Below are 22,205 nucleotides of genomic sequence, written 5' to 3'. Positions count from 1 at the left end.
ATTGCTCCCCGGTGCAGAAGGAGGAAGGTACCAGCCTAGTAACAAGCACTTGGGCCTTGCTTCTGGCAAAGGACAAAGCTGAGCAGTCCTAAAAGGAAGCAGCAGTGGACTCTGCTTGGTGGTTCGGCACACTACAGAGCCACTGGCAGCTTTCCAGACCTAGATCTGAGCTTAATCTTATCCTAGTTGTGGTAACACTGGCAAGTCCACTTTTTTTTTTTTTTTGTCGGTCACTTCTGGCCTTTTCTGCTTATGTGGTGCAGAGAATTGAACCCAGGACCTCATGCATGCAAGGCAAGCACTCTAGCACTGAGCCACCTTCCCAACCTCACTTTTCTTTCTTTTTTTTGGGGGGGTCCAGTTGTGGGGCCTGAACTCTGGGCCTGAGCACTGTCCCTCAGCTCTTCAGATGAAGGCTAGCGCTCTACCACTTGAGCCACAGCGCCACTTCTGGCTTTTTTTTTTCTTTTTGTTTATGTGGTGCTGAGGAATCGAACCCAGGGCCTCAGGCATGCAAGGCAAGCGCTCTACCATTGAGCCACCTTCCCAGCCCTCACTTAACTTTTCTAAGCTTCCAAATCTGGAAACCAGCTTATTAACCTACCCATCGATACTGTAACAATTAGACAAAACTGTATCTAAAGGTGCTTACAGTTTAGGACATGCTGCTCTCCATGTACAGTGGAAATGGGAATGCTCCTATTATCTGCCTGCAGTGTTGTGTAACTAGCAGGCACAGAGGCCAGCAACCACTTGGGCCCAATTATAACCATTCTTGGTATATACCACACCTCCCCCTCCCTTTGAATCCCTTTGCTCTGGTATAAGAACAAAAAATTCTAAATAGACTTTATTTACTAAGAATCAATATATTTTCCTTTGAAATAAATACAAACCAGTTTGAAAGGCAGGGGAATCTATGGGAAAGAGAAGGGAAATAGGGACAAGGCCCTGTCTTTTTAGTACCAAATGACTCTGGCGCGACCCGGAAACGCAGTTACAAATGAGAATAATTTAAATTCTCCAATAATTACAGTATATACAACAGCTTGGGAGGGGTCACCTAGTGTCCCTCTTCTGGGCTCGACAGACATCCGTCCCACTGCTAGGCTGGGAAGATGCCCGCTCACCTCACCACCTTCAGGGGCCTTAGGCCTCTAGGCAGTTATAGATTCTCCTAGCATGAGCAGGCAGAGGTGGTGGCAGGTCCTGTTTTATGCAGTGTCCTAACCTTGGCCCACCACCCTGCTTTGCAATGCCATAGTCTCTGGAGTTCTTTTTGACCTGTGGGACCTCCCCTCTCCTTGCACTAAGTCACCACAGGCCCTTGGAGTGTTCTGTACAGTCCAGCTGCACTCAGGGCAGGAGGGACCTCCCCCAACCCAACTTCCCCTGAGACTGGCCCCAAGACCAGGAATGAGTCAGTGCAGAGGCTGGAGCCACTCCAGGGCAATGAGCAAGGGAAAGAGAGAGGTCCTAGGGCACTGTTGGTTGTGTTCTGCTGGGCAAGGTCAGTCGCTATCGCTGGTCTCACTGCTCTGCTCACCCTGCACCTTGCTGCGGTGCTGCAGGGCCCTGTGGTAGGCGATCTGTACTGACTTGCGGATGTTGGACTTGCGGCCCTCCAGCATCTTCTCTTTGTCTAGGTCCTGGTTCACACCAAGAGGAACCAGCTTTGTCCTGGGCAACCACTGCCTATAGGACAAGGTGAAGATCAAATAAATTATCTCAGAGACAACAAGCAGTCATTCAAAAATACCTCCTGGGTCCCAATAACTGGTCACGATCTCTTGGAGATTAAGAGACAGTCCTAGCTGGAAATAATGCACACCACTAATCTCAACTACTTGGGAGGTAGAGATCAGGAGAACTATGGTACAAAGTCCTAGGCAAAGTTAGCAGACCCCCACTTTCAACACAACCAGCCCTGGGCAAAAAATGCTAGCAAGATACTATCTAAAAAAAGAAAGAGCTTTGCCGGGCGCTGGTGGCTCACGCCTGTAATCCTAGCTACTCAGGAGGCTGAGATCTGAGGATCGCGGTTCAAAGCCAGCCCGGGCAGGAGAGACCGTGAGACTCCTATCTCCAATAAACCACCAGAAAACCGGAAGTGGCGCTGTAGCTCAAGTGGTAGAGCGCTCGCCTTGAGCTGAAGAGCTGAGGGACAGCGCCCAGGCCCAGAGTTCAAGCCCCACGACCGACAAAAAAAAAAAAAAAAAAGAAAGAGCTGGGCAAGGGTGGCTCATATCTATAGTTCTAGCTACCTGTGAGGCTGCAATCTGAGAATTATGGTTCAGCACCAGCCTGGGCAGCCAAATCGGAGAGACTCTTATCTCCAAATAACCAGCAAACAGCTGGAAGAAGTGGAAGGGTGGCTCAAGTGGCACAGCACCAGCCACTAGTGGAAAAGCTAAGCAAGAGTGTAAAGCCTTAAGTTCAAGCCCCAGTACTGGCACACACAAGAAAACAGGAGGGGGCTGAAGTGGGACTCAAGTGGGCAAACTTAAGGCCCTGAATTCTACAATAAAAAGACCCACGTCCCATTCCTCAAGAGACTGCTGACAGCTGGGGGGGGGGGGGGAGCCCTAGGTGAGCCTAGTCAACAGTTGAACTAGGATCACCATAGGCTATTTGTGTAAAAATATGGAGCTCTGACTTAAGCAGAAATAGGTGTCCTGTCCCATAGGCTACAGACAGACTTCACTATCATCTGTGGGCTATTAACAGACTACACATGCAAGTTTGACAGAGCAAAGATTTATAGCTGCCATGTGGGTTTGTCATTGTCACTGGTCCTTTGGTTTCTAACAATAACTTGTGCGTTAGTGCCCACTCAGCCTGTTAAGACTCATGGCTAACACAACCCCTTTGCTCAAGATCTGTTCCACCTCCCTCCCCCACTGCTCTGTGACAGACTCCGTTGTCTGTCTGTTGCTAGAGTTTCTTTAGTCCGCCCCCATACCACTCAGGATTGCCGCTGTGGCTGTGAGTCATACCAGATGGCCCCCCTTCCTTACCAGGTTCGCTTGTTATCGAAGAAGAGAACGAGGTAGAGATGCTCTCGGGCTTCCTGGGTCATCTGCTCTCCAAGTTTCAACACCTCCAATGGGGGCACAGGGATGGGAACCCCATGGTGGAACATACCTTCTCGGGGCATCTTTGGATCAATGATCTGAGGGTATAACACGAGCCCAGGTTGGGTCAGCTCATTTGCTCCACAAAGCACACCCTAGCCAGGAATCTGGAGACTGTGTAGTGGAGTCAGAAAACAGTCATCATACAACTAGGGCTGTAATGCTGACCCATGGCTGCTTCCTGGGCTGAATGACTTCAGGGCCTACGGAGCCAAGAGGAAGTAAAGGAAGAGATGCAGAAACCGGGGAGCTCTCTGGGACACTCAAGCTGCATCTGTCTACCACGCCTCTGCTGAGGAACCCCATGTTCCATAGCTAAGCAGAGACTAGCTGGGGTTGGGGAGCAAGGGGCAGGACAAGGGAAGCGGAAGCTTACCAGTGCCGGGTATGATGGGTACCCCCGGCATTTGGCCCACACGAGGTCCAGAGCGTCCAGTGGAGCGTCGTCATCCTCTGACAGCCAGCCGGCTCCCCGGCTCAGACTCTTCCTCACCACTTCACAGGAACGGGAGAGAGGGGGCGGGTCAGCCGCTAGAGGGCTGGCAAGGCCCTGACACTGGGTGCCCAGCATCCCTGGCTTTGAGTGAGAGTACTTACTGCTGTGGCCCACGCCGCGGCCAGTGCCCACGGAGTAGGCCTCATTCTCGGTGCCTGAGGTGTCTTCACTGCTATCCTCTGGGAATGTGCCCCGAGAGAAAGAGGGCTTACCCCGGCCTTGTTTTGAGGGTGTTGTGCTGTGGACAAGATATGGAAATTCAATTGGAAAAAAGCAAGAATGGAAATGACACGGTAGTATCGTTTCTCCTTTATACACTCCAAACTCTAGGCTTCTGGAAAGTAGAAACTTCTGTAAAGAAGTTCAAACTCGGTCTGGGAAGGTGGCTCAGTGGTAGAGCGCTTGCCTTGAATGCCTGAGGCCCTGGGTTCGATTCCTCAGCACCACATAAGCAAAAAGAAAAAAGCCGCAAATGGCGCTGTGGCTCAAGTGGTAGAGCGCTAGCCTTGAGCTGAAGAGCTGAGGGACAGTGCCCAGGCCCAGAGTTCAGGCCCCACGACTGGACCCCCCCCCCAAAAAAAAAGGAGTTCAAACTCACACATGCTCAGGGACTAGGGTGGTGGTCGGGTTGATGGGAGGTGAAGCTTGCTTCAGTAACGAGGGGAAAGCACACTTGTCTAAAGGTGATACTGACCAGATTTCCCCCTTTCCTCCTCCTTTGCTTTTTGGCGGTACTGGTATTTGAACTCAGGACTTTGTACTTGCTAGTCAAGTGTGCTACTATATGCCTCCAGTCCTTTCATGGCACTGGTTATTTTTGAGATAGAATCTGAACTACAGCCTTATTTATTTATTTATTTTTAGGTCTGGTCGTGGGGCCTGAACTCTGGGCCTGGGCGCTGTCCCTCAGCTCTTCAGCTCAAGGCTAGCGCTCTAACACTTGAGCCACAGCGCCACTTCCGGCTTTTTTTCTTTTTGCTTATGTGGTGCTGAGGAATCGAACCCAGGGCCTCATGCATGCAAGGCAAGCACTCTACCACTGAGCCACCTTCCCAGCCCCCAGCCTTATTTTCTCTGTGTGTGTGTGTGTGTGTGTGTGTGTGTATGCGCACACGTGCATGCGTGCGTATATGTGCACGTGCCAGTCCCACCTAGGGACTGAACTCAGTATCTGGCACTGTTTCTGAGGTTTTTTGTTCAAGTTTAGAATTTTACCACTTGGGCCACCGCTATGACCCTATTTTCTGCTTTCTGCTCTAGCTAGAATGACATGCATGTGCCACCATACCCAGATTCTATTGAAATGGGAGTTTGTGGACTTCTGTCAGAGTTGGACTTGAACCATGATCCTACTGATATCAACTTTCCACTAGTTGTATATCACCATGCCCAGCTATTAGATTATTAGATCAGGGGTGGGTGATGGGAGGGTTTCCTCACAAACTCTATCTCAACCTGGCCTTTCAAGTAGCTAGAACTGGGCTGGGAATGTAGCTTAGTGGTAGAGTGTTTGCCTAGTATGCACGAAGCCCAGGGTTTGATTCTTTTTTTTTTTTTTTTTTTTTTGTCAGTCGTGGGGCTTGAACTCTGGGCCTGGGCGCTGTCCCTCAGCTCTTCAGCTCAAGGCGAGCGCTCTACCACTTGAGCTACAGCGCCACTTCCGGTTTTCTGGTGGTTATTGGAGATAGGAGTCTCACAGTCTTTCCTGCCCGGGCTGGCTTTGAACTGTGATCCTCAGATCTCAGCCTCCTGGGTAGCTAGGATTACAGGCGTGAGCCACCAGCGCCCGGCTAAGGGTTTGATTCTTCAATACCACATACACAGAAAAAGCCAGAAGTGGTGCTGTGCCTCAAGTGGTAGAATGCTAACCTTGAGCAAAACAAGCCCAGGCCCTGAGTTCAAGCCCCAGGACTGGCGCGTGTGCACACTCACGCGCGCACGTGCGCACACACACAGAGCACACAAAATAGCTAGAATTACAGATACTGGCATCTGACTTGGCTCAGATCCTCTCTTTTTAAAAGAGAATAGAGACTAGAAATTTTATGCAGCCTATCAGTAAAAAACAAAAAAACAATAAAATACTTTGCTGGCCAAGCCAACTACGTCTGTAGGCCAAATCCATACCATAAGGCAGTTCCAAACTACTAACTTAATCCAAGCTACTTCTCTTTGCTGACCTAGCCCATTTATCTTGCAGAGACCTTGAGGTTTAAGCACCGTAGTCTAGACAGAGATGGCTGCCACCTCCCCTCCCCTCCCCCACTTGAGCAGAGAAGCATGGAAAGGCCCATGGGCCCTGGAACACATGCCGGGAGCTAGCTCTGAGTTGGATGGAGGGCGTTGGTACCTGGTCCGGTCTGAGGCGGCACTGCTGCTGCTACTGCTGCTGGACTCGGAGTCGGAGCTGCTCCGGGGAAGGTTGCAGTCATTGCGGTACACCAAGAAACTCTTCTTCACAGGCTGGTTTCCAGTGCTGAAGCCATTGGCTGGTAAGTCTTGGGTGGAGGAGGGGGAGGAGGAAAGGAATCAGTCAGGAAGATGTAAAGCAGAACAAAAGGGTGAGAGGGAGTGAGCGTGGGTCCTCCAACTGTGGCCGGGAGCACTAGCTCTGGGCAGTGTCTACCACCATGGCCACAGCCCTGCCCCACCCCTTGCTTCCCTTGGCAGCTACTGGCCTTGGAACACAAATGGCTTACACAGCAGGAGATCCCCAAGGAAGGCGAGAAGAGAAAAGGTGAAGTGATACAACAGAGGGGCCCTGGACAGAAATCTAGACGGGTCACAGTGTCTCTGGGTCTGTTTTCCCAACTAAGAAATGAGGGGATGGAATGCAAAGAACTGCTGAGGGCCCTTCTAGCTGTTTCTTTTATGGGAAAAATGAAAGGGTAGCTGGAGGTATGCTGGGAAGAATGGCAGCTCTGCTCATTCTTGGGGGGGTGGGGCGCTGGGTGATGGTGGGGCTCACCCATTGGGGGGTCTTCTGTGGACTTATCACTGTCGCTGTCTGAGCTCGAACTGGGCCGGGGGCTCCTACCCCGCTTGCGCTGACGCAGGGAGCCCATGACGGGGAGCTGGGGGGGCCCCACAGGACTGCCTCCGTGGCTGGGGGTCATCTGGCTCTCCCGGTTTTTTGGGGGGCGGCCCGGCCTCTTGGGCGGTCCAGCTGTCTTCGGGTTCTTTTTGGAGAACAGAACTGAGGTTCTCCTGCCCACCTCATGTGCGGGGGTTGAGGACATGTTGGGACCCAGGCCTGGAGCAGAGAAGGAGAGAAGGAGAGTTGGTGAGGGCCTGATGTGAGAAGGGCAGATGTCAAGGGCAGGACTTGGGGATAGAGGACCGTTACTCCAGCTAGATGGGGAGATATCTGGGGGACGTGGAACTCAAGACAGTGACTCATACAAACAGCCAGAGGAGGCAGCTAAGAGGCCCCTGATGGGGGATGAGGGAGAAAGCGCAGCTAGCTCACAGGAAGGAGCTCTGCCCAGGGGTGGCAGAGCCCGAGTCTGATGTGTTCTGCGGTCTATCTCGCTATGGGGTTCAGACCTTTGCTTGTCTCCTGGCTGCTGCTCTCCTCCGCCGCACTGTCTGTCTGGCCATCTTTGTCGCAGACTGCTGGGTGGGGTGTCAGACTGCCTCTGCTGGAGGGGCCATGCCGCTCAGACCCGTCCCGGCCAGTTTCCCGCTGGTGGGCCAGCTTCCGCCGCAACGCTGTCATCTCTTTCTTGATCATTTTCGCGCGCCGAGAGCGGCCCACACTCTGCTTGCTGGCATTGACCTCGTCCAGTCGCTCTAGCAACAACTTCAGCTGGTCTTCTACTGGCAGGTGCTTCTGGTTCTCCAGCAGGATCAGCCGCTCTTCCTCTGCTATTGCAAGGGTTGAGGGGAAAAAGTCAGGCTCATGGCAGCCCATTCAGCCCCTTGAACCTGGGCAGGCAGCAAGAAACCCACTCTTCCTCCCTTAGCTTCTCGCCAGGAACAGGTCTCAGTAAAATAGCAGCACCAAGATGCAGGATGGCAGGAACTGCTATCCCTTCAGTCTGGCTTCTTGGGGAGCTTCCCTGGGAGGAGTCTGCTACTGTCCAGACTAGCTGTTACCTGCCTATACTGCCTGCTCCCAGGGGGGACTTTTGGAAAGCTGTTCTTCCCTGACACTGGCCTCTGTGTGTGCGTGTATAACATCACCCACCATCTTCAGGGTGGCGTGGGGCATCATCTCCAGGCAGGCTGTGGGGGACGTGCATGCCCGTCTCAAAGTCAATGCCCATTTTTTCTGCCTGACGCCGGGCCTGACGGAGCACGGCGCCACCCTGCTCACGGAGCCGCACCGCTGCCCTGTAGAAGATGGTGTCCTTGGCGTTATACTTGAGGCAGTTGCTGACGATGAGGTTGAAGTCCTCCTCAAAGTCATCAAAGTTCAAGTAGCGGTACGCCTCCAAGTTTTGCTTCATGGTGAAAAAGTCCATGGGCTTTTTGATGTGGTCAAGGTAGTCAGGTACCTAGGAGAGCAGGGTGGGCGTGTCTTAAGTGGAGATATGCCCTCATTCCCCGAACCCTGCTCCTAACACCCCCCCTCCCCTCGAGATGCATCCAGCAACCTCCTCCCACCAGTTAAGAGGCAGGCATGAAGCACAGGGGAAAGGAAAGCCAGCTTCTAGTCATCACTTTGCCAGTCCCAAGCTCGGTGACCTCGGCAAGCTTCTAAACCTGTCTGGGCCTTGTTTTCCTCTCCTGAAGATTGATCATGAAAAATACAGCACATCGACCTCCTAGAGCAGCGGGAGGCTTCAGAATTAAATGGCCAGGGGACTCCTCTAGAAACAACACCACCTGCATTCCTGCTGCTCTGTATACTTAGCGTTAAAACGTACAAGAGGCACTGCCTCAGGCCTCTCATTTTATACCTTTCAGAGAGAAGAGTCTGCCAGTCAGGACCTAGGGCTTCAGAGCTGGTTCTTTAGGTGCTGAGCCTCTTAAGTCTCCGTTCTAGGGTTCAGCACCCCGAAAGTGTCTTCCTGCCCTGGGATTATTCATTTGGCAGACTCAGTCCCTGCCTCTGGGGAAGGAGTGCAGACTGCCTCCCATTCTGGGCCTTGGGGTGGGACAGGGACAAGACAGAGTCCAGGTGATACATGTGGCTCCAGTTCATTCTGCCCCAGAGCCACCAGCCCCTCTCTTCAAGGGCCCCGCCTAGTCCCTGGCCCAGACCTGCAGCAGGGGTCCAACTGGGAGAGGAACAGAAAGAAGATGGAGTGAGGGGAAGGGATTCTTACTTCGTCCAATTCGGTTACCTCAGACAGAGGGACCGGCTCGCTGAAGATGTTGCCCGTGTCCTTCTCTTGGAGCTGCTCCAAGGTTTTGCGAAGGAGGATGAGGAAAGGCGTCAACTGCATCTCCATGGCAATCTGCTGGACCTTGATCTGACACAGAAAAGAAGACCTGATCAGCCAGAGCCAGGCCCAGCCAGGCCAGTCTCTTGGCAAAGAGGTCTGAAGAGATGATCCCTGTTGGCTTAGAAACTTGCCTTCATTTTCCATCCCCAAGACTGGGGGTGTTCCCTCAGGTCTGTCTACCCTCTGCAGGAAGATGTCCCCCAGCTCCTGGCCTTCCCTTCGGCTCCTAGCATGTGCCAACTGGGTCACCTGCCAGGGTTCTGTGCACACCCTCCTGCCACATACTGCTTCCTGGAGGCCTGACAGCACCGGGCACAAGGCCACGTAGGACACATGCTCCGCTGGGAAACCAGGGCCGGCCCAGGAGCACTCACCGTCTCCCTCTTGAGTTTCTCCCGCTTTCGGATCAGTTCTACCAGCAGCCGAGCTCGCTCTAGGTCATGCCGGAGCCGCTGCCAGGACTTGAGCTGTTCCTTAAGGGCCCAGTTCTTATCCTCAGAATCTCTCTGCAGAAGCAAAAGGGGGATCAGGAAATGAAGAGAAAGCCAGAGAGGAGGCCAGAAGAGAGGAACATCATCCTGGGAACTTGGGTCAAGAGCAGATCAAGTCAAAGGAGAGCACAGAATTTATTGATAGCTCCTCAAGCTGTCTGTCTCCAGGATGTGGCAATGAGTAAATGCTCATTGTGTTTGCTAAACGAGTGAATGAACACATAGGAACAATGCCTTTCCGTTCAGCTGATCAGTGTATTATTTCATTCTGAGCCCCATTCGAGGACTAGTTTAAAGGAAGAAATATCATAAGCCCTCTGACAAGTGCAAGGCTCAGCCCTCATCATTTTGGCACTAGTTTCCATAGTCCACAGGGAATTGGGACACGGTACCCCAACTTGGTCACAGTTCCTCTGAGACTGTAGGTGTGTCTGCAGGCGCCTCAACAGCGGGACCCCGTTCCGTGACTGGCGCTTCAGTGTCCAGTAGCTGTGTAGCCTCTGCATGAACTGGCTCTTCCGCTGGATGGTCAGGCGGTTGGTGATTTTACTGAGTCTGGGAGATAGGGACAAGGAGAAGAACCTTTTGAGTCTTGAGTCTCTGAAAAAGGATCTGTGACCAATGACAGCTCCTTAAAGGGGACAAACAGGGACTATGTCTCCTGTAAGCAAGGCTGGGGGAGGGGGCCTTGAAGCAGAGTGGTGCCACCAAGCTTTCAACACTAAGTCAGATCTCTACTTGTACGCCAGTGGCCACTGCAGCCTAGGGTACTATTTGACCCTGGGATCCCCCCACTCAGCTTGAGCCTTTGAAGGTGTCATGGTAAAGTATGTGTACTTTACTTCTTGGCTAAGATCAAATGAGCTATATTACAGCTGCAGCAGAAACTTAGAAAGAATCAGCCAAATAGCACAAGAAAGTGAACAATGATGGACAACAGCCCAGATGAACAGCACGTTACATTCCACTTTTTGGGGGTGGCGATGGTGGTGCTGAGGATTGAATCCAGGGCCTTGCACATGCTAAGCACGGCTCTTCCACTGAGCTACACTTCTTGAGCCTTGTCTTCCCCACTTTTCATTTCTCTTCCGTAGTCAGACCTGTTTTTTCCCTCCCATTGTGGTTGTTCCATCCTTTCTTCCTAACTTAAACCACCCTGTCAAAATGAACAGTTCAAAACATCTGTTAGGTTTGCCAAGTAAAAGTTAAGTTTCTGGCTCCCAGGGAAAAGCTGGGTGACTTACTTAACATAACCTCTTTTGAATTTAACTTTACTTCTATGCAGCTTCTGACAGGAAAAATACAACCCTGTCTTGCCCCTCCACTCAAGGGCCTGGCAGTTCCTCTCTAGAGAGCTGCTTCATCCCTTACCTGCCCATCCAACTGTCCAGCCCACATACCTGTGCGGTGGGATGCAAGGCACTGACACCACAGGTGCGGCTGCCCGCTTCTCTGCCAATATCTTCCTTGCTTTCTTCATCTTGATCCGGGACTTGGCCTTGGCCTTCTTGACCTTCTCTGAGCTCCAGCCTTTACCCTCATCTTCCTCTTCATCCTCATCCTCGTCACCTTCACTGTGGGACAGGGCAGGCAGGCGGCGCGCAGAGCCTGGGGGGGTGTGGATGTCGCAGTAGGCGGTCTTGCGGACGCTGAAGGAGGTGCCATTGGCGCCCGTCTCCCGGACAGGCTCCATTTTCATGTAGAGGCCGGCCTGCTGGGCACATGTCACGTGGAAGGCTGTGTAGCAGTTGGCCTTGTGGCACTGGATGCAGGCCCCGGAGCCCCGCTGTTTGCAAATGTAGCAGGTGAGCTTCCAGCGGGCTGGGGGGATGTGTTCGATGCTGTCAATAGGCTCTAGGAAGACCGTGTTGGCAAAGCAGACCTCGGGGATCCACAGGGCACACACCACATGGGCCCAGCGCCCGTCATCGGTCTGCTTGAAGGCACCGCCCTTGTTGGGGCACAGAGCACAGTCCACCGCTCGAGAGGGTGACTGCAGGCATCGGCGGCACAGCCACTGGCCCTCGGGAATGTAGGGGACGCCGTAGCACTCCTGGTGCACGGCCAGGTTGCACATGTCACAGAAGAGGATGACATTGCTGTTCTGGCACTCGCCATCGTTGCAGATGCAGCACACGGCGTCTTCATCCACTAGTGCATTGGGGTCACCTTTATTGTGACTCTCGAAGTAGGACTCCTTCTCCAGTCGGTCCATTAGGTACTCAAAGATCTCCTGGGGGATGGGACTCACGCCCTCAGTCTTCCGCCGCTCATTCATGATATCTAACCAGATGTAGTCCTCCTCGTCCATGTCGTATTCCACTTCCTCATCCAGCTCCTCGGCAGACTTCTCGATGTACCTGCGTGCACACCAGCGACTCAGCATCACACGGTCGGCACTTCTCTCCCGCCCTCAGCTCTACCCCAGCCTCTATAGATACCAGGGTCATTCCTGGTTTGTAGAGAAGGGGACCTAAGGCTGGGGGAAATTAATGCATCTGCCCACCCGACTGGTGAGAAAGCAGCAGAGCTGCGTGTGAACCTGGGCCTGCCTCTCCGAAGTGCCTGTCCCCAAAGCTGCCATGACACCACCTCCCCTGGGTTCCAGAGGCGTAGACAGGCTCGCGAAGAGCGGGCGTTTGGGGCAGCTAAAGGCTATGTGATAGTCTGGTCATGGAGAGGAATCAGGGGAAGAAAGGTACTTGGCTATATATCATTGTCAAATTACACATAAACCATTTCAGCAAAGGCTGACACCCTTGACTCTTGCTGCCAGGGGCTTTCTTCATCCAGAACAGTACCAGCTCAGGGTTCCCGCCATCTTCAGGCACTATGTTGGTTTTCTGAACAGCCTGGATGGATAGCAATCATAATAGCTAAGAATCACTGAGCACTTACTATAAGCTAGGCATTGAACTAAGCCTCAATACACTCAATGCTCTTTCTTACTGTCTTTATTAAGGAAACTGTAGCTTTGAGAAACGAAACCTTCCAATAAGACAGGTCACCCAGACAGTGACCAGCAGTGGCAGCGTCCAATCTCCAGCACCACACTGTTCGACACCACCCTACAGCACCCGTGAAGCCCCAGGCCTGGAGCAGAGAGCTGCTGCAGGCAGCTGGGACACAACACGGCAGCCACAATCTAGCCATGCTCCTGGGGTCTGGACTCATATCATAACTGCAACAGAAGAACAGGAATTCAACTTCTAACCTGGATGTAAATCCTGACTCTGCCAATTTGTGATCTCTAAAACAGCACTGCTACCCTCTGAACCTGTTTGACTGATAGAATGAGGATAATGTCACCTACTTAGAAAGATGCTGCCAGGATTAAATGGCATCACAAAAATGAACAGCCTCAAACAAGTGGCACAGAGCTGGCACCAGCAAAATGTAGTTCCTGTCCCTACCCTCCACTTGCTAGAAGGGAAATGGGCTGAGCCAGCCAGGTGCACAAGGCTCTGACCCAGGGGCTGGAATGGTGGCTCAGTGGTAGATCGCTTGCCTTGCATGCATGAGGGCCTGGGTTCGATTCCTCAGCACCACATAAGCAAAAAGAAAAAAGCTGGAAGTGGTGCTGTGGCTCAAGTGGTAGAGCGCTAGCCTTGAGCTGAAGAGCTGAGGGACAGCGCCCAGGCCCAGAGTTCAGGCCCCATGACTGGACCCCCCCCCCCAAAACAAAAAAACCAAGGTTCTGGGCCATATAGGATGGTCAACAAGTATGTGAGCTGAGGTTCTCTGGGCCTTGTTTTCTTCAATGGTACAGTGTTAGTGCTCATGTCAACTAATTTCACACTGCTGTTGTGAGCATGAAATGACAATATAGGTGAAGTGCTTAGTGTAGAACAATACTGAATAAGTATTAACCTTTTTTTTTTTTTTTTTTTCCAGTCCTGGGCTTGAACTTAAGGCCCTAGGCACTACCTCTAAGCTGCTTTTGCTGAAGGCTTGCACTCAACCACTTGAGCCACAGCACCAATTCTGGCTTTTTCTGTTTATGTGGTACTGAGGAATCGGACCTGGGGCTTTGTGCATGCTAGCAAGCACTCTACCGCTAAGCCACATTCCCAGCCTCCAACATTAACATTATCAACTTTCAAATAGACTTGACCTGCCTTGCCTTGCAGTATGGCTGTGTGTGTGTCTAACTCCTCTACTACAGGGCAGGGACCAGGATTGAGTCTGCATCACCACACAGAAAGAAGTGCTCAGTAGTGCTCCTTTGGAAGGCATGTGGGTGGCAGGGAAGAGACAGAATGAACGCATCTGCAGGAAGCGGCTTCCTCGCAGGCCCTTCACCTCTTCCCCAGGGCGAGTGCAGCCTGCACTCTGAGCAAACGTATGACTCAGCGCTGGTGTGAACTGCTTGGAGCCTCCCAGGACTTGCACCACTCTTAAGTACCACGCCTCACCCTTTCCTCTGCCACGACACATGTGACATTGGGTGTCATTCTGTATGTAACATACCCCCCAGGCTCCCAGAATACAGGCTGTGGCACAGATTAGGTAGGCTGAATGTCATGTACAATTCCTGACACTCCAGCTGAGGTGCCACCTCCCCCTCCCCGCCAAGGAAGCACATTAGAATGCACACAACAAAAAGTGATCTCAAGTTTATAAAGCACTTCCAAAACTTGGGGAATTTTGCTAACTGGGGTAATTCCATACAACACCCTCCCCTCGCCCCCTCACTAACTGCAACTCACAATCGCTAAGACCTGCTCCCCTGAGAACAGAGCTTCTCCCCAGGAGGAAAGAATGAATCTGAGTGGAGGGAGAAAAAAAAAAAAAAACAAAACAGAGAGATAAACTGGGAGTACTAAAGTCACTAAGAGGGACCAGATGCCCAAAAAAGGATCCATGTTTGGGAGTGGGAGAATGGGCATGGTGCTAATTAGACTGGGTTAAACTGGTCTAAACTGACACAAGAAGAGAGGAAGAGGGAGATGAAGACTCGAGTGAGGAAGAAAGCAAGAGGAAACACACTTACCACTGAGTCCCTACGCATCTGCCTTTAAGGAACTGAGATTTCATAACTTCATGTAGTCTGTACTTTGGTAAAAACAATTTCATAAACAGGGTGCTGGCGGCTCCCACTTGCAATCCTAGCAACTCAGGAGGCTGAGACTTATCTCTAACCACCAAAGAGCTAAAGTGGAACTGCGGCTCAAGTGGTAGTGTGCTACCCAGGACCCAGTACCTTAAGCCTCAGGACTGGTGCAAAAAACACAAACTAATATCCTGCTTTTTACATGTGAGCCTTTATGACAAATCCTTTTCAAACATCAGACCTTCTGGTCAAGTGACAAAAAAACACTCAACAAGCTAGGCACCAGTGGCTCACGCCTGTAATCCTAGCTACTCAGGAGGCTGAGATCTGAGGATCGCGGTTCAAAGCCAGCCCTGGCAGGAAAGTCTGTGAGACTCTTATCTCCAATAAACCACTAGAAAGCCAGAAGTGGTGCTGTGGCTCAAGTGGTAGAGAGCTCACCTTGGGCTGAAGAGCGCAGGGACAGCGCCCAGGCCCAGAGTTCAAGCCCCACGACCGACCAAAAAAACCCCAAAAAACACTCAAACTCATCGGAACCTTCTCTTTTCCTTGGAGGCCAAGATTCTAAGAAAGACGTTTCAATAAATTGTGTAACTTAGGCTTGGAATGTGGCTTAGCGGTAGAGTGCTTGCCTAACAGGCACTGAAGCCCTGGATTCAATTCCTCAGTACAACATACAACAGAGAAAGCCATAAGTGGCACTGTGCCTCAAGTGGCGAAGTGCTAGCCTTGAGCAAAAGCAGCTCAGGGACAGTGCCCAGGCCTTGAGTTCAAGCCCCAGGGCTGGCAAGCCAAAACCAAAACCAAAAACTGTGGAACTTGTGGACAGGGACAAGAGGCTACTGGGGGAAAGTGAAGGAAGGGGTGACATTATCCAAAAATGAAATGTACTCATTAACTGACTTATGAAATGGTAACCCTTTTGTACAACACCTTACTAAGAACAATACTTAAAAGAAAAAAAGGGTTTCACATTTACTTTCTTGCTATCCTTCAGCTATGATTTTTTTTTTTTTTGTCAGTGGTGGGGCAAGAACTCTGGGCCTGGGTGCTGTCCCTCAGCTCTTCAGCTGTAGACTAGCGCTCTACCACTTGAGCCTCAGCCCCACTTCCAACTTTTTCTGCTTATGTGGTGCTGAGGAATGGAACCCAGGGCCTCATGCATGCAAGGCAAGCGCTCTACCACTGAGCCACCTTCCCAGCCCCATCAGCTATGATTTCTGAATGTAGTTTTACCACCACACTACTCTTCCTGCCACTTAGTTTACCTTATGCTAAAGTAATTTAGCCTTATGATGTCTCTTTTTTAAATAGAGGAGTTACTGTGATCAAGTAAACCTTTAAGAAGAAATGAGATACAAAGTAAAAACTAAAGGAAATCAAGGGCCACTGGAGAAGCAGTGGAGCTACTGCTTACACATACTAAAAGACAGATGACAATCATAGAACAAATAGGGAGAAAATGGCCTTTGCAGACTTACAAGCTGCTTTTAGGACACAGTGAAATGAATGACTATTACATTCTACTGGCTCTGCAGATGGGGTCTCTAGCCGGCTATGATTCCCAAGGTCACACAGTGAGAAAAGAGATTTCTGGTGTACAGTGGAAAAGTGCAGCTCTAGAAAAACCAGAGGGGACTGAGGCTGAGTTCCTATGGGCCTGTGACTTTTGACAGGTCTGGACACTTTCTTCCTTTTTTTTTTTGGGTCCAGTCGTGGGGCCTGAACTCTGGGCCTGGGCGCTGTCCCTCAGCCCTTCAGCTCAAGGCTAGCGCTCTACCACTTGAGCCACAGTGCCACTTCCGGCTTTTTTCTTTTTGCTTATGTGGTGCTGAGGAATCGAACCCAGGGCCTCATGCATGCAAGGCAAGCACTCTACCACTGAGCCACCTTCCCAGCCCCTATATGTACGTACACACACACACACACACACACACACACACACACACACACACATATTGGGTACACACACACACACACACACACACACACACACACACACACACACACACACACACACACACACACACACACACACACACACACACACACACACACACACACATTGGGTCCAGTCGTGGGGCCTGAACTCTAGGCCTGGGTGCTGTCCTTCAGCTCTTCAGCTTAAGACTAGCGCTCTACCACATGAGCCATAGCGCCACTTCTGTTTTTTTTTCTTTTTGCTTATGTGGTGCTGAGGAATCGAACCCAGGGCCTCATGCATGCAAGGCAAGTGCTCTACCACTGAGCCACCTTCCCAGCCCCTGTCTGGATACTTTCTGGACCATGGCTTCCTCATCTTTGCAAGGAGAATACCTGCCTAAAAGGTGTGAGAATCAAGTAAGGTAGTGACTGGAAAGCAGTGAATGCAGGACCTGACACGTGGCTGTGCAGGCTAAATGCCATCCTCCACAGAGGGCCAGTTCTTCTCACTGTCCTGGCAAGACAGTGCTATCCTTTATCCCTGCCACTCTCCTATCTACTTGGCTCTCTGGCTCCGGAGGCCTGCATGACCAGTTCTCCGGTCGTGGGAGGTGGGGGTGGCCTTACCGGTAATAGGAAGTGGGCCGGGGCGGGGCGTCAGGGGTGTCCTGCTCCAGCTCTCGGTACACCACCTCTGGCAGCTTAGGCGCAGTGCTGGCTGGAGCATTGTGGTGGTGATGGTGGTTGGAGTCCTTCCGTTTCTCCTTGTTCTTATGCTTGCCAGACTTGGGCGTAGCTGCAGGTGTCTCTGTGTTCTCCTTGTTGCTGCCATTCTCAGGGGCCTCCTCAGGAGCTTCCTCGTCCTCTGACACCACATCCAGGTTGTCAAAGATGCTGATGCGGTGTACTCGGCCATGCAGGTCTACCTCCACCATGCGCTGGGCCTGCGCATAGCTCATCACCTCGCGGCCCGGTGACTGAGATACCTCCGAGGGGCTGGGTGACTGCTTGTTGGCTGGGCGTGACTGGCGACCCTTCTTCTTGTGCTTGCGGAGGGGCGTCTGCTGCGGGGGTGGCGGGTTGTCATGGTCGTAGTGGTACAGGTGGTACTCAATACCACTGTAACTCTTGTATACTTTGCGGCAGGTCTCCACAGGGCACTCGTACGGAGGCTTAGTTGCCCGCAAATTGTGGCAGAAAGTCTTCACATCAAAGTCCACCCCCATGCTGTCACATCTGGAAGACACAGATCAGTCAGCGCAGGCCTGAGAAAGAGTCCCCAGACTTTTACACCACAGACGCCACTCTCGCATCTTCCTTCCTTCTCCACAAGGGTCACCAACCTCTGGTCCACTTACTTTTTTTCTGTGTGTCCCTCGTGGGCTTGAACTCGGGGCCCGGGCACTGTCCCTGAGCTTTTGTGTTCAAGGCTAGTGCTCTACTACTTGAGCCCCAGGTCTCCTTCTGAACCATACCTTTATACCATCTCCAGTGCTCTACCAAGGCCTTGGTCTGGGCCCTCTTGACCCCTTGGTCATTCTGCCTACATCTAGTTTCTTTAGCTCAATCTCACATAATGAGAGCTGAGATATTTCTACAAAGTAGCAATGTTCACTCCCATCTTCAGACTGAAAGCCTCCTGACCATCCAGTTTCTTTAGGATAAAGTCTAAATTCTCCTGGACAACACTTGTTCACTTTCTGGCCCTTGTCTTCCTTTCTAGATTATTCTCACTATTGCAGTACTTTCTATCTCCACAACGCAGCTTGCCATCCCCTCAGTCATAACCTCTCAGTGTGGGAGGCGGTCTGCAGGAGGAAGGCCTCTATTCTCTCTGGAGGGTGGGCTGCCATTCATTCTTCAAAAGACTTCTGTCATGCTCCTCTGTCACTCCTCCAGCACAGCATTTACCACGCTGGAAGTTCTTTGTCTCCTCCCACTAGATGGAGGGCTGTGCAGTAGACACCAGAGCTGTCTGTCCATTTCTATCTCCCCTGTACTTAGCAATGGATTGAACACCTGGTTTCCAACAAATGAATGAAAATCTGTTGAATGAGTAACTGAATGAGGGAATCACCAGATTCTAGGGTTGAGAAGAATGGGGTGAAGGCTCTCCTCAGCTCCTGTAGAAGCTTTAACCAGTAGTCAATGATTCAGTCCTGGACTCCAGCAATCACTGTATAACAGAATCAGGTTCTGAGATCTTTCTGGGGCGCTCTGGAGGCAGAGATGTAGACCCAAAGAAAAACTGAGATCACTTAGCTGAGGACTACAAAATACATTAGCGTTCCTTATTCACCTATTCCTGCAATATTAATGGAAGACCTACGAAGTGCCAGGTCCTAAGGCTACAAACAAGAACACGACCATCTAGGCAGCACCAGCTCCAGGCTGGTTCCTTTCCCATCGTGCCTGGGTAAGAAAAGGCAGCAGATGGCCTCAAACCCCAGGACGCCTAGCTGGTCAGAGACTGGCCCAATTTCTCTTGGCCTAGTTGAGTTCAACTAGGAACTTGGCACCTCCCCAGGGAGAGAGCCACCGGAGCTCCCGAGAAAACGCTGGGCCCTCTTTGGCCTCTCTCCTCGCGGGCTCCAGCGGGCAAGTGGGCTCCTCCAGCCCCCGACTGCTACAACCCTAGCGCTACACCTTCAACCGACCGCCTACCGGGAGCGCTGCGTCTTTAAACACAAACCCGCCACAGAGACGCAAACAAGCTCTCCTCCTGCCAAGGAGGGTCCCAGGTGGACGCTGCGACTCTGGCTCTGGCTGCCCCGGTTCCCCAAGTGGCGTCGGGGCCCCGAGAGCGCCCACTGGGACTCGGCGGCAGAGGCACACGGGTGAGACGACAACGCGGATCGGAGAGCCCACGGGGAGAGCCCGGGGCTCAGCCTCCCCAACTCCAGAGCGCCGGGCGCGGGGAGGAAGCGGGAGGAAGTAGGGGCGGGGTGGGGCGGGGGGCCAGGCCCGACCCGAGCTGCCCCGCAGCCCCGACGCCCCGAGGCGGCGCCGCTTCCCCTTTGTCACAAAGTTGGAAAGTTGGAGGCGGTTCCGCCGCTGCCCCCGGCCCCGAAGGGCCCGCGGCCGGCGGGGCCGCGGCTGCGGGCGGCCGCCCCGTCAGCTCCCGCGGGGAGGCAGGCCCCGGGGAGCGGGCCCGAGCGCTCCGCGACGGCAGCCGACCCTTCCCGGCCCTCCCGCGGCCCCCACTCACCGGCCACCTCCAGGCGGGGTTCATCGCCGGGGCGCCCGCCGGGGCTCCGACCCCGATCGGGGAGGTCGGCGGGAAAAGACCGGGCGGGACCGGGGGTGGGGGGGAGTCCCCCCACTCCGGAGACGGCGGCGCTCGCCGCCGCGGCCCCGGCCGCCCCACGCTCGGGCCCCGCTGCCCGGAATTCCCGCGCGGACCCCGGCCGCTCCCGGTCCCGCCGGCGCCCCAGTGTCTAAGCCCGGCCGGCCGCCGCCCGTCCGGGGCGCCCCGAGGGTGCCGGGTCTGGCGCCCGGCGCCGCCGGAACAATGGGGGCTCCGGAGGCGGCGCGGGGACGGCGGCGGGGACCGTCGCGGTGAAGGCAGCGGCGGCGGCGGAGGCGGCGGCGGCGGCGACGGCGTCGGCTCAGGTAAACGCGGCGCGGCGGCGCGGCCCGGAAGCACTTTCGCCACGGATCCCCGCCCGCCCGCGGAGCCCCGAGCGGCCCTCCTCCGCACTTGCGACGGCCCAGGCTCCCCACAGAACTCGCCCAGCACCTCCATCGCACCGTCGAGCTTCGGGCGTCCGAAGAGACAGGATCTGGGGGATCCCGCGTCCTCCGGCCGTTTGTGGCGAATCTGCGGGCGCAGAGTGTGAGCGCGGGGCTGGGCGTGCAGAGCCCGCCCTTCTCCCCTCCCCCTCCGCCTCTTCCCTCCTACTTCCTCCCCCCTGCCGGCGCCCAGGCTGCGGTGGGGACCCGGCCTTGGTCTCCGAGGAAGGCGGCGAGGTGGGGCGGGGCCGGGGGCGGGGCCCGGAACTGGAGCCCGAGGGGCGGGACTGGGGGGCGGGCCCTGAGTCGAAGGGGCGGGGCTACGCCTAAACCCCGGGCCCAGTCAGGACTCTGTGGGCGGGCGAATACAGGGACAAACAGTGGGAGTAACCGGGAAGAGAGGACCACGGGAGAGCGAGGGTGGAGCTTTAGGTGGCTGTGGAAAGGCGGAGCTGGACTGGGGATAAAGACACTGCTGGGAAAAGGCAGCGTGAGGCTGGAGGCGCAGGTGCAGGGGGAGTGTGTGGGTCTGAAGACCAGGGGAGGAGTGGCGGCTGCTGGTGGGCCTTGGGGAAGGGTTTGAGGTGAGATTCCGGACCTAGGAACCTGTGGGTTGGGAGAGTGCAGCATGGTGTGGAAGGTGATGTCAAACAGGCAGATGTACCCTAAACTACATTTACCGGCTCTGTTACTGTAGGCAAGTTGCTGAATTCTTCCTTTCCTTTATTTTTATTAAAGTACAGATCCTTTAATCTGTACATTGAGACTTTCTCTTTGATTCATCTAAACCCCATCCACAAAAAAGAAAAAAAATGAAACCTTAACTAATACCAAAAAGCAATGGCAAACTACGGTTCTAATCTCCATTGCAAAGTATGGTGTACATTCTTAGTGTTTTATTATTTACTTATTTGCCAGTCCTGGGGCTTGAACTCAGGGCCTGGGCACTCTCCCTGAGCTTCTTTGTGCTCAAGGCTAGCACTGTACCACTTGAGCCACAGCACCACTTCTATTTTTTTTTTGCTTATGTGGTACTGAGGAATTGAACCAGGGCTTCATGCATGCTACACAAGCACTCTACCACTGAGCCACCTTCCCAGCCTAAATAATTTTATATCTTATTGTTATTATAAAGGTGATATAAGAGGGGTTACCCTTTCTTTTTTTTATGCTGGTCCTAGGGCTTGAACTTAGGGCCTAGGCACTGTTCCTGGAGCCTCTTTGTGCCAAGACTAGCACCACTTGAGCCACAGGACCACTTCTGGCTTTTTCTGAGTAACTTACTGGAGATAAGAGTCTCATGGAGGGGCTGGGAAGGTGGCTCAGTGGTAGAGCGCTTGCCTTGCAAGCCTGAGGCCCTGGGTTTGATTCCTCAGCACCACATAAGCAAAAAGAAAAAAGCCAGAAGTGGTGCTGTGGCTCAAGTGGTAGAGCGCTCGCCTTGAGCTGAAGAGCTGAGGGACAGTGCTCAGGCCCAGAGTTCAGGCCCCACGACCGGACCAAAAAAAAAAAAAAAAAGTGTCTCATGGAATTTCCTGCCTAGTTTTGAATCTCAGTCCTCAGATCTCAGCCTCCTGAGTAGCTCTGATTACAGGCATGAGACAGCAGCTCCTGGCTTACGGTTTTTTAAGTCAGGTAATGAGTACATTTTGTTTTTTGTTTTTTTTGTCAGTTGTGGGCCCTGAACTCTGGGCCTGGGCACTGTCCCTGAACTCTTCAGCTCAAGACAGGCGCTCTACCGCTTGAGATACAGCGCCACTTCCGGTTTTTTGGTGGTTAGTTGGAGATAAGAGTCTCATGGACTTTCTTGCCGGCAGTCCTCAGATCTCAGCCTCCTGAGTAGCTAGGATTATAGGCGTGAGCCACCGGTGCCCATCAGTCCCTGAACTTTTTGTTCAAAGGTAGTAAGTAGTCTACCACTTTGAGCCACAGCACAGCACCACTTCTGGTTTTCTGGTGGTTCATTGTACATGAGAGTCTCAC

At 53.1% G+C, this 22,205-nt stretch overlaps 1 protein-coding gene across 8 annotated transcripts; it reads right to left on the bottom strand.

Annotated features, from left to right (window-relative positions):
• Nucleotides 1–824: 824 nt before the first annotated feature.
• On the bottom strand, nt 825–20,274 carry LOC138824785 (peregrin). Of its 8 annotated transcripts, none has more exons than XM_070019049.1 (14): nt 19,699–20,063; nt 17,118–17,726; nt 10,915–11,874; nt 9,907–10,069; nt 9,398–9,529; nt 8,904–9,050; nt 7,820–8,129; nt 7,177–7,497; nt 6,599–6,883; nt 5,981–6,128; nt 3,732–3,868; nt 3,511–3,629; nt 3,018–3,172; nt 825–1,695 (listed from the first exon to the last, which is right to left on the bottom strand). In XM_070019049.1, the coding sequence occupies exons 2-14, from the start codon at nt 17,714–17,716 to the stop codon at nt 1,512–1,514; spliced, it is 3,660 nt and encodes a 1,219-aa protein (XP_069875150.1). In that variant the 5' UTR covers nt 17,717–17,726; nt 19,699–20,063; the 3' UTR covers nt 825–1,511. The 8 variants fall into 8 exon arrangements, with proteins under 8 accessions (XP_069875150.1, XP_069875151.1, XP_069875152.1 ...); XM_070019050.1 differs by having other exon boundaries at nt 7,177–7,494; XM_070019051.1 differs by having other exon boundaries at nt 8,922–9,050.
• Nucleotides 20,275–22,205: the final 1,931 nt, after the last annotated feature.

The sequence above is a fragment of the Dipodomys merriami genome, unplaced genomic scaffold (genome assembly GCF_024711535.1).
Source record: "Dipodomys merriami isolate MVZ:Mamm:240054 unplaced genomic scaffold, mDipMer1.0.p SCAF_13, whole genome shotgun sequence".
Taxonomy (NCBI): domain Eukaryota; kingdom Metazoa; phylum Chordata; class Mammalia; order Rodentia; family Heteromyidae; genus Dipodomys; species Dipodomys merriami.
This window is presented reverse-complemented; position numbering and strand designations above follow the sequence as displayed.

Coding starts and splice junctions, on each gene's coding strand:
- LOC138824785 (XM_070019048.1), bottom strand. CDS start 17,716: ATGGGGGTGGACTTTGATGTGAAGACTTTCTGCCACAATTTGCGGGCA. Junction 11,875..17,117: donor CGGCCCACTTCCTATTACCG/GTAAGGCCACCC, acceptor GTGTGCACGCAG/GTACATCGAGAAGTCTGCCG. Junction 6,884..7,176: donor CAGCCAGGAGACAAGCAAAG/GTCTGAACCCCA, acceptor TCTCTGCTCCAG/GCCTGGGTCCCAACATGTCC.